A 12024-nucleotide genomic window follows, 5' to 3' on the forward strand; every position below is an offset into this window, starting at 1 on the left:
GGCTATGCTAGGCTTTAGTAAAGCATGGTTTAAGAATGACTATTCCATACGGTCTCGCAAGCAGCCTCCTTCAAATGCGCCGTTGAATGCCAAAATACCGATGCATTTATTTGACATATCGCGCGTTGCGCCGTTAAAGGGAATGACAGATGTCATTCTCATTGGTTTAAAATGATGTTACGCCCCAAACACACCCATATGACTGATTAAAAGACCTAGGAACACCTTGTTACGCCATGCGCTCCACTTTTGAGAACGAAACCCCTCCCAATGTGAACTGAACATCCTACTAAATTTGAATAGACTTTTGACGAGTGACGATGCACTTCAGAATGTCATGATAGGGCCCTTATCGTCAAACAACACTCTGAGGTTAATTTTAAACTCACAGAAATGGCCATGGTGCTGGACACATTTTCTGAAGTGGGAAACTTAAAAAAAATACTAATTTCATTGTATGTTGAACATAATTTGGAAATAACATTACACAAAGTGCAGAGGATTCATTGTAAATAGTACATTTATTGACCAAGATGTGCTAAAAGATCTATAAAACAATGTACTTGGATTCTTATTTAGTCTATGATTTGAGTATACAAGCAAGCAAAATATGTTGCATTCTATATATTACTGTAAAAAGGCTACTGATTATCAATCATGGTCTAAAAGAAAACACAGACACACTCTCTATAATTGTCTAACATTGTGTGGTTAACAAGATCTCGAGCTTAAAAGGCTCAAGCATTGATGTTGCTACTCGATTACCCGAGCACTTATTCTGTGCAACCCTTAGTACCCAGTACACTGGGAGTTGTGTCACAACTTAAATAATCAGTGTACAATCATGTAAATAAGCAAATACAAATGGGTTTATGAAAGCAGTGAGATTCATTTGCATAAGTTCAGAATATTTGGAGTTTAGCATTATGAAAAAAGAACTAGTTTAAGATCCCCTTCAGTGAAAATCAAGTTTGTAACCTTCTGCATGATATCTGCTATATTTTACAAGACATACTTTATCACAAGCAAAATGTGTAGTCAATGTCATGACCGAGGATTTCTGCTTTGGATTTCTGGTCGACCGATCACAGCCTCAGTATGCGACAGATATGCATATAAATCATTTTTAAGGCCATGAGGGGATTTTCCATGAAAAAAAAACCTTCTGAACATACACTTTTGAGGAGCAGAGAAGAGTTTTAAGGGGGGTAATAAACATCTGGAGTCTGATTTTAATAAAGCATCCACCATCATTATATTATTTGATATGGCAGATAGAAACTGAGGAGATGATAAGAGGAGATGAGTTCTTACCTCCATCATTAAGACTAGGAGAGAAGAATGGGTAAAGTTTCTCAGTGAACTTAACATTAGCATAAGAGTAGAGATGATACCAACGGTCTGCATCATAAAAGGAGACCAGACCTGCCTCATAATCCACAAACACCCCCACCCTCTGGGGCTTCTCTTTCAGGGAGAGGGGAACAGAGGGGCCAGCTAGTGCCTTATACTCAGTCCCATTACGCAGCCATATTGTCCAGTATCCATCCTCAGGGCTCAGAGTTATCTTTCCCTTCCTGGTAATGGACTCTCTGGCCACCCCTAAGCTCCACTCAGTCTTCCCCTGGACCTGAACCTCATAGTAGAATTTCCCTGTGGAAAACCCCTGTTTTCCCAAGACATTTACAACAGGACTGAACCTTTTTGGGTTGTCAGGGACAGATTGTTTTGTGTCACCATGTCTCACTTGTTTCCCATCAGCAGACAGGATGAGATGGGCATGTGCTGTGTCAGGATCCAGAGTCACATCCACTAAGATAGAAGAAAAGACATGGCAGCTGAAAATATATTTAGTCTGAAAGAAAATGATACATGCTATGAGAAATGTTCTAAAGAAACTGTCTTTGACAAGTGTAATTATAGAGACTACGTAACCCATTTAACTTGTGCATGTTCCAAATTGGCATTATTACAGGGAGATTACACTAGGCGCGTAACTGAAGCATTCTGTTCACAACACGTTAAAAACAATTTTAGAAGACTGGTCTACTTTTTTCTAACGTATGTGCCGCTATCATGCTGGTGTAGCCAGTTCCATTAATCGTAGTGGAAGCTTATTGTTGCAGCAGACGCTTGAACAGAGCGCTTCAATTACGTACCCAGTGCAGCCTCCCTGTTAGTCCTAATGTGTGCTATTAAAGACCCATTCGGTTGTTATGAGCCTCTTAGTTTGATAAGTGTATTTAGTTTGGTACCTGAGGGTCTAATACCTTCAGGGATTTTCTAGTGCCGTGACAAGTTATCTCTCATTCACAAAGACAGATGTACCTGCCTCTGTCTTCTGTTCAGAACACAGTGATAACACAGGTAGACACTGCTCATTAGCCCAAGCACAAGGAAAATCCCCCACAACATGCACAATCAAAAGTTTGTAAATACCTACAGTACTCTTTTATGGGTCTTTCTTTTTCTGATTATTTTAACATTGTAGCAAAACTGAACACTCCTATTAATTAACATGTGAGGTTTGTGTTACTGTAAACAACAAAAGAGTAGGCCTTAAAAAAGCAACATGTTATATTTTAAACTCTTTAAAGCACTTCACACTCTTGGCATTCTCTCAACCACCTTAGTTAGACATGGGAATGTTTTTCCCTCAGTCCTGAAGGAGTTCCCATACATGTTGAGTACTTGTTAACTGCTTTTCGTTCACTCATGTTAATCGAGAAGCATTCCAGGTGACTGTTTCATGAAGCTGGTTATGATGATGCCAATAGTACACAAAGCAGTCATAAAGGTAAATGGAGGCTATTTTGAATAATCTAATACATGCAACATGTTTAGTTTCTTAACAGAAGAGAACAAAGTATGTTTCATGAGTCAACAACACAAAATGTGATGATTGTCAGAGTTTAAAAAATACCTGCATGACTTTTAATCCTCTTCATGTCATGTGATTCTGTGAATAAATAAGAATAAATTCATGAAGTCAAAGACAAATCTTTTGTCTGATTGAGGTAGTTGGATTAAAGAGAGGACAAAGTGCAGAGCAAATAAAAAGATGCTGAACGAGTGTTTTTCAAGTGCGTGGACCAGGGGCATAGGTTTGATTTAGAAGGTGGTGAGGACAGAACTCGGTGACCTTGAGAATCAGAGATCTATGTGAAAAATCGCCGGATTTCTCCTTTAAATTTGAAAAAGCCTTTAATTAGTTGGTTCTTTTGGTTAGATAGAGAACCTTAATAACACCTGTGAGCTAGTGTTTAACTTTGCACTATGAAGCAGATGCATTGTCAAATTGAGTAAGCCCAAAATTAAAGGCTTTTATTTATTTAATGTGCCTTTTGGCAAGTGCTTTTTGGCAAGACTTTTTACACATTCAGAAATCAACAAGTCAAAGTTACTTTTGTTGAAAAGATTTTTTTCTTGTTCTTCTATCTGATAAAGGCTAAAATACCCAAAGACGTAACTTTTTAAAAAGTGTTCACTTGTAACTGATAATGTAGAGAAAGATGTCATCAGCCACACAGGCCACATTGTCTCCCTCCTCTTCCTTCTGGACACCCAGTGGCTGGAGGCCTGTTGCATCTGCATTTGCAGCTGGAGCCTTTCACACTGTTTTGCACAGTTAGTGTTGTCAGGGAGGTTTGTAGATATGACACGATATTTCTCAGAATTTTCTAAAAATATTCAAACATTATAACAAAAATGATTATTCAAGTGTGTAAATCCTACCTGTACCTGACGGTAACCTGTAACTTCCAATACGATTTTCTCTTTAATTGGAAAAAGATGGCGGGAGGCCATAATTCAAAATGCTGTATCTTAACAACAATTCAAGATATGACTTTGACCAGGATGTTGTTCATGGTGTCCTCTGTCCATTGATGCCAAAATCTCAATTTTGAATTTTGGGTCACTGTGCCTCATTTTGCCAGGTCATAAATGTACACTGTTGACAAACACTGTCCAATTAAATTCAGATCTACTTACCATTTGTCATATTTGTGGCGCAACAGCGCTACACTCTGGGGGCATGTACATGGGAGCTCACGAACATGCCCACAGAGTGTAGCGCTGTAGCTGCCTGGCTACATCAACTCGAGCTATTAAAGTAAAACTGATTGTTTCCGTTTGTTTTCGTACCGACACTCGGGGACCTCGAGAAACTGAGATTTATGTGAAAACTCGCCAGATTTCTCCTTTAAATAGAATTGTTTTTGTGTGCCCATTTGGAAAAAATCTGTTGAAGTAAATTGAATATTCACTGTACATGTTTACAGTATAGCCTATGTCCTGTTACAATCCTGGCTCAGAGCAAAGTAACAGAGTAGGGAAGGCCATACGCAGAGTAGCGATATATATGTTAGATTTATTAAATGAATCGTACTTAACAGAATGGGTTAAGTAAAGTCAGTAGTGGAGATGGATGTAGAAATAAAAGTGTAAGCACCCAGATAGCAAGAGACTGGCGGACCACTGTCGGTCCATTGGGGGCATAGCTGGCGGTCCGCTGGCATTTTGCTCATCGGTTCTCTGGCGGTCCGCTGGCAGGTTGCAGACAAATTGCCCAATATTTTGCTATTGGTCATTACACTCTTGGTCTAAAATCTTTTTCATTTGTTCAGTTACACTCCATATATCATTGTATTAACTTTTCTTAATATTCATGACAAGTTAAATTTAAAGAGATGGTGGTCCAACGGTGGACCACAAGTGGCACGCCACCGGCAGCATACCACCAGCGGTCCGCTATCTGCCAATCTGATTTTGCTATCTGGGCAATCATGATGCGGTGCAGTGAATAAGCAAAACAAAATCCTAAATGGTGCGGGAGAGACGGAGCAGCGGCAGCCGACAACCCGGTCTTCTCTGAAGTTTTTAAAGGCCCAGACCAGGAAGTAATTACTGCGACTCCATACACCTGCGCCCAGACGCAGCACACAGACACAGGTGGAGGTGCCAGGCAAGGCCGTGACAGTCCACTTTTATAGTACATGCAGTAGCAGTGTGTTAATATATATATATTCCTTTCATATACTTAAAATGTTTTATATATGAGCTATCTTTCTATGTTTACTGTAATATATTGTGTGGCTGTATCAATATTGTATCAGTAACTGGAATCATCACTTTTGTGACCTGAAATGGTAACACATACTGAGAGTCTGCGTGTTGGCTTTTTGTGTCACTATTTTCAGTTATGGCCTCAAGTCCTGGTTAACGCATGTTGTAGGCAACAACTGTTTTAAAGCAGACCTGTGCTGTCATATTCTTTTGTCAGAGTCTCTCAACCCCACAGACACCCACTGGTATCTCTGGCATGGAGGTGTGAAGCTAGTGCTCAAACTGGCAACTTCTCAAAATAGAGACATATTTCACATAACACATTAATAAAAAAAATGAGGGAATACAGAGCTTGCAAAAAATTAGAGACTGATTCAGAGCTTTAACTTCAGTAATCCACTTCCACTTTCACACACGCAAAGGCAAAGAGGAAAGAATCAGAATGTAAATATGTCCATTAGATTTTGCAAACTGTTAATCACAGCAACGAGCACCGTTGGATAGCGCGGGTTGTGCACGTGTCACATGATGTCTGTGTCAGAAGAACTCTGAGCAATGCAAACAAGCTGTGAATCTGTAGTTAAAATGTATGCCTGGATCAGGTCGCAATTTAAAATGCATACATAATTAATATCAATATAGTCGTGGGGACAGATTTAAGTAATCAGAAATGAGACATGTTCCTGAGTCCTAAGTCCAAACCATAAATTACGCCTAAGGAGTGGACATTTGGCACTGACCCAAAAAAATGGACTAAACAGAATCAGGGTCCATCAATACTGAAACACTGTCACTGGAGAGTTTCACTGAACTAAAAGTCTTTACAATATAATCAAAGCATATACAATACATAACTTGACCCTGTTTTGACCATGACATCTGTGATCCTTTATTTAGATTTTCTTTATTCTGCTTATTTGGAACGTGTTTTTTTCTGAATTAAAAGCCTCTCTTTCTTCCTTCATATCACGTCAAGGACATTTTCTGACTTTCTATCTTTGTTTTCAAATGATTGTCTCTGCTTCTGTCTGGAATAAATTACATCTGTAAGGCAAAATTCACTCTGAGAATTATTACATCCAAAGACAATGTCATCATTTGCTTAGATAGATAGATAGATAGATAGATAGATAGATAGATACTTTATTGATCTCCAGGGGAAATTCTTGAAATTCAAGAAATTCTTGGGTGGCCAAAAGGCAAGTCACACCACAACCTCCCAACCTGAGCTGTTTGCATCTATGGACTGATTATATCAGGCATCCAAGGCCTGGCCACAGTGGTGCTAACTGCATCTCCTGCGTCCTTTCATCATCTGGCTCAGCCCCTCACCAGCGTCACAGAGACATTCAACATGAGTGGTATTTCTAGTTTATACAATTATACTGTGTATTAACGTAACATATTCATGTTTGGTCTTTAATTGATCTTTCTTATTATGACCGCCGCGCAGCGAAGTGGCGGTCATATAGGTTTAGTCAGAATTTTTTTTTCTTTTTTTTTTTCTTTTTCTCATGCCCAAATTTCTGTCAATGATTCCCGGGATACTGAAAGACCGGGGTACACGAAACTTGGTGGGCATGTAACCCCACATAGATAGCACGGAACCATCGTTTTTCGTTTTGATCTGTAGCCCCCCCACTGGACTGGACCCCCCGAAAGGAGGGTAGGGCAGACACAGTTTTCTGTGAATATCTCGAGAACCGTAGGGTTTAGGAGGACCTTTTTTTTTGTATGTTGATCTCAAGGGGCCATGTCAACCCATTCCATAACCACTCATTTCATGTATAGCGCCACCTAGTTAAACATAAAAAAGTAAAAATGAGGTGTTGTAATCGCAGGTATCTGTGACCTAACATAGTCAAAACTGCACGAAATTGGAAGTGTGGGATCATTATGACACCCTCTGTATGCACGCCAAGTTTCATGGAATTCCGTTCATGGGGGGCCACACAATAAATTAATTTATGTTACTGTACACCAACTGGCCTGTAGGTGGCCGGAGACAGTTTTCTGTGAATATCTCGAGAACCGTAGGGCCTAGGAGGTCCACCTTTTTTATGTATGTTGGTCTTAAGGGGGCATGTCAACCCATCCCATTACCACTTATTTCATGTATAGTTTCATTACAATCTGAAATAAGTTCCATAGATGCACAGCCCAACTAGTCCCATGTAACCTCTGCTGGGCCTGGATTAATGGCGATGGAGTGTTATTTTAGGGCCTCAAAGGATGCAAATGCAGGAATGGGTTCCAGGGTATAAAACCAAAGACCTGTTTGGTCTCTACTTCTCCTGCTACTGCTCTTCTGCATGGAGATCCTTGGGTCTCCTGCTCTTCTATTCTTTCACTCTGTCTCTCTCTCTCTCTCCTTCCCATTTCCCTTCTCGGTTCTTTCATTTATTGGTTACAGTTATACCGTACTTAAACCTTTTGGTTTTATCTCACATACTGTACTGTCCCTTTACCGTTCATATACTGTACCTCCTGGTATGAGTCATACAGTAAATATTTATAATATATATATATATATATATTGTAATATGTTATATATATTGTAGGTCATTAACTTATTTAATGAAGTCAGATTACTTGTATTTTCTGCAATATTTATAAATCTAATGCATCTTACTATCCCATAAAGTTCTGCACTTTCCCGTCAGATGTTTTCCGTCGTTGGCAACATTTTGACACTCCTTACCCGTCCAATAGAGTGGAATCAGTTATATGTATATAAGCTCTCAACTGTCTTCTCCTTGGGTCCTGCTACGGACTCACATGGCTTCTTCTAACGTCACACAACCTGCCCTTCCCATATGCAGACTTCACCGTCTCCGTATAGATTTTTGCCTGTTTATGACTGAAACTTCCACTGAGAGACAGAAATCTGCAGATGAATCTCCACAAGAGTGAAGAACTCGCCAGGCCTTCATAACAGTCTGTCTCAACTGGGAACCTTCATTGATTAAACAAAGTGATTGCAATCTCGGGTGCCACTCAACTGAACATTTGCACAACAGTTAGTGCATTTCTCACAACAATTAGTGCAAACTACACCGCAAAAGCGCTTATTTTGCTCAAAATGCTTAGTTTATGGCTCAAAAGCAGATATTTATGTCAATGAAATAGTCAGTGCTATCCAAATGACAAGTCATGATGCCATAGTTTATGTCAAGATAGTCAAACTGTTTTGTCAATATGACAGTTTACTCTGTAAGTTTTTTTTAATGAACAATGCGCACGGCAGCACTTTTTTCTATTTCAAAACTACAGTTGCACATTATTAAGGGGGTTGATTGCAAGATAGTGGATATGTTTAAAAGACATTGTGACAGTATAAAGTAAACAAAGGCTTTTACAACATTGTGCAAATGAAAAATTACAAATAGTACTGTAAAACACCCCTTTGTCAGAGCTGTGCACCACTGTACATCTTTTTATACATTCTGATGTTCCTGTCTGTCAGGTCACATATTTATATGTTAGACAGACTATGACAACTATGACAGCTAGTTCAACACATTTGCAGGTAATGACACAAGCAATGAAATAAAGGTAATTTGTTTTATGGGGCAGGGAACCAGTTAGTGCATTTTGACCAACATGACATTAGCCATTGAATGAAGCAACAAAAATGGACCATGATGAATTGAAAAGCAAATATTTCTGATGTTTTTATAATGCTCAAGAATAGACTGCTTGAAAATGCTTGAAACAAGGAATACAAATGTGCATGATACTGTTTGAAGTTGTGTGTTGACATGGACTATTTTGCCAAAAAGCAAGCTGTAAAAACATTGACTGTCTGCAAAAACTTCTAAAGTTCTAAAGAGATGCAAATGTTACTTTAGCGCAGGCTTTAGTTTTTGCTTGCTTTGAGACAGATAGAAATCCCTCTTATGGGCACTCTCCTTTGTTTAGCAAGAAGGCATTATTAGTTTCTAACATATAGAATTCCCTCTTATGGGCACTCTCCTTCTTTTAACAAGATACAAATAGACATTTTATCTTCTTTTATTTTATTCTAATTTATCTTCTTTAAACAAAGAAGGCATTATTTTAAATCCTCATAGCGAACTCAGCTGTGTCAAAGAGAGTGACTCGCAGACATCATATCTAATCACAAAATGCAGCACCACTGAAAATGTAAGGAAAAAAACAGCAGACATTTGTACAAAATTAGTTGCATAGATGTACAAGTCTCTCTGTATAACCGTGTCCTGGCCTCACTAATCTGCATACAGCCTGGAGACCCACAGGTCTCCGCTTTCCAGCGTACCAGTGTAGCCCCACCGTCCAGCATGCCTTTCCCCTGGCGTGTACCCTACCGGGCATCGCACCCTTCTGCTGCGCCTGCCTGCTACTGCTGAGTCAACTGCCTGCTGCCACTTTTCGTAACGATCGCTGTGTGACCTCACTTTTATGTGTTGTTTTTATCTGTGTGCCCCACGTCTGCAATGTAATCCCCAGGCCCTGTTGACAGGGCTGTGACAGACCGAGCGGCCAACTGAAGTGTCGGGAAGCGACCCGAGAACATCCCATCGCCTGCTCACCAGTCGAGGGGACATTGCCGGCCAGGTCGTGGCAACCATTGAGTAGGGGAGAGTGGGGAGAACTTTGACTAAGCCAGGCTCAGAGATGACCGTGGCCAAGGACGACAGCCTTGTTTTTAGAGACTCTTAACAGTTCAACTTCAATAAATTCTGTTAAACTTGTATCAGGGGCCTCTGAACCTTATTGTCGGGTGTAGTATGCTCCTTAGGGAAGTAGGTTGAGGGTGGTTGCCCAAGTGCAGCGCAGCGCAGTTACAGTTGTAGCTCCTTACGCTCTAGTGCGCTCATCTTGGAAATTTGCAGCATTTTAGCCAACATTGACTCAATAGCAACTAGTGAACAGATGAGACAGGACGTGAAAGTGCCACCACTCACTAACCCTACCACAAAGCAGACCCAGTACATTAGCTTTGAGCTCCACTGGATAGCTAGTCTCTATCAGAGCCGTATGCACTGATGATGGAATGAAAAACAATGGGCTGAGCTTAGAAAGTTGGCTCTTTACAAAAGGCTGTCATTTCTGGATAATCCACACAAAATTAATTTCTGTAGGAGAAAACCTTGCAAAAACATTCTCTCTGTTATCAAAGCAGATTTATTTATGGGTATTGTGATGCCCAAGTCCCATGTCAGTGTTTATGTTTTCATGCATGCAGGGTGTGGCTTGTGGTCAGACGACGGTCCGCTTGGCTGGCTTTAAGTGTATAGTTTCTGTCCAAAATTGTAAGGAAATTGCACTTACCGAGTTTGCAAAGACGTGACTGTAGTTCATCTCGCTCACCAACCATGGCACTGATGTTGGTTTCCAGCTGAGATTTCTCAGCGTTCAGCATGGTGTTTCTTGACTGTGACTGTTCCCTCTCTCTAATCAAGTTATTATTAAGGGTCTCTAGCTTGCCTTTCTCTTCAGCCAGGTTGTTGTATCTAAGCTGTGACTGTTCCCTCTCTCTAATCAAGTTATTATTAAGGGTCTCTAACTGTTCTTTCTCTTCAGTCAGGTTGTTGTACCTAAGCTGTAACTGTTTATTATCTTCAGTCAGGTTGTTGTACCTAAGCTGTAACTGTCTTGCCTCCTCAGTTCTGATGCACAGCCCTATGATGATGACAGCCAAAAGGAGAACACACAGCAGCCCAAGAAACACCACAGCCAGCTTGTAGGGACCTGAGGAGAACATCACATATGAGAATACTTTGCGTAGAACAATAAAATATAAAGGGACTTGCAGAATAATGTAATGTATAATTACCATGATTACGACCCGCAGAACGATCCTGGATCTCGCTGTGCTTCAGTCTTTGCTGAGACTTTTTCGGAACTGCATTCATATATATATTTTCTGTTTTGTTGCTAGTTCTTATATTAATATTGGAAGAATCTGGATCTTCATAAATGTCGTCAGACATGTTCGGTTCTCTCTGCTATCTGGTCAGTGTGTGGAGTGTGAACCTGCTGGTCTGGACCAGTAAAGAGTGAGTGTTTAACTGTGCTGCAGTGCATGTCAAATATCTAAAGAGGAAGTCACAAGTGTGGTGTACAGCAAAGGAAAAGCAAAAATAACTGTGCAGCCTTTTCACACCATGTCTCATGATGAGTAAAAATAATGTGTAATTTGGCTAATTTAATTTAAGATAACGTACAGCACTGCAATGAAAATGTTAGGCCGCAGTGACATTGCTTTCATTCTTAAATGATTTTCTAAAAATGTGGCCTACAGAATCCTCACTTCTGCGATATGTCTTAAATATGAATTAAAACTATGGGCTCTATTTTTTATGACATGCAAACCACAGCGCACACTAAAGCCACCATGCAACAGAGTGAAAACATGCAGTTATACCAATATTTATCGACACATCACAGGGTGCAATGAGGCAGAAATCACTTTTTAACATCGACAGGAACATGACCAAGGTTAATTTTGCCATGACCAAGGTTAAATAATGTACTGAGACATTCCTCATCAGTGTGCTGACCCACCAATGCACAGAGGTAGGTCTGCTAGAGAGGCGGTCAGACGGGGCAGGCTTCATGCTGGTCCACAGAACAAGGGGAAGGTAGAATGCCTGATTATACCTGGACTGGCGTGCATGTAGAGGGGTGTTCCATGAACTCTGGATCTCCTGAGTGAACATCCACTGTAGTGGTTTTACTGTGTGTGTGTGTGCGTGTGTGTGCATGCGTGTGAGTGTGTGCATGCGTGTGAGTGTGTGCGTGCCTGTGTGTGTGCATGTGCGTACATGCCTGTGAGTGCATGTGTATTCTGTGTGTCTATGTTTGTGTGTATGCATGTGTGTGTGTGTGTGTGTGTGTGCATGTGTGTGTGCTTGTGCGTGCATGCCTGTGCGTACATGTGTACTCTGTGTGTGTCTGTCTGTGTGTGTCTTTGTGTGTGCATGTGTGCGC

The 12024-nt window shown here is 40.5% G+C and overlaps 1 protein-coding gene across 1 annotated transcript; it reads right to left on the reverse strand.

Annotated features, from left to right (window-relative positions):
- Positions 1-502: 502 nt before the first annotated feature.
- LOC143127614 (uncharacterized) lies at positions 503-11067 on the reverse strand. The gene is made up of 4 exons (XM_076289207.1): positions 10868-11067; positions 10363-10782; positions 2924-2959; positions 503-1812 (listed from the first exon to the last, which is right to left on the reverse strand). The coding sequence occupies exons 1-4, from the start codon at positions 11022-11024 to the stop codon at positions 1259-1261; spliced, it is 1167 nt and encodes a 388-aa protein (XP_076145322.1). The 5' UTR covers positions 11025-11067; the 3' UTR covers positions 503-1258.
- Between the last annotated feature and the right edge of the window lie 957 nt (positions 11068-12024).

This window comes from Alosa pseudoharengus, unplaced genomic scaffold (genome assembly GCF_046254945.1).
Source record: "Alosa pseudoharengus isolate Yale_2024_CS ecotype anadromous, Long Island Sound unplaced genomic scaffold, YU_APseudo_1.1 YU_APseudo_1.1_scf_17, whole genome shotgun sequence".
Classification (NCBI taxonomy): Eukaryota; Metazoa; Chordata; class Actinopteri; order Clupeiformes; family Clupeidae; genus Alosa; species Alosa pseudoharengus.

Excerpts from the sequence above, each read along its gene's own strand:
- LOC143127614 (XM_076289207.1), bottom strand. The coding sequence starts at position 11,024 with ATGTCTGACGACATTTATGAAGATCCAGATTCTTCCAATATTAATATA. Across the intron at positions 10,783-10,867 it reads TTCTGCGGGTCGTAATCATG|GTCCCTACAAGCTGGCTGTG; the intron begins GTAATTATACAT and ends TGTTCTCCTCAG. Across the intron at positions 1,813-2,923 it reads GAGGATTAAAAGTCATGCAG|TGGATGTGACTCTGGATCCT; the intron begins GTATTTTTTAAA and ends CTTCTATCTTAG.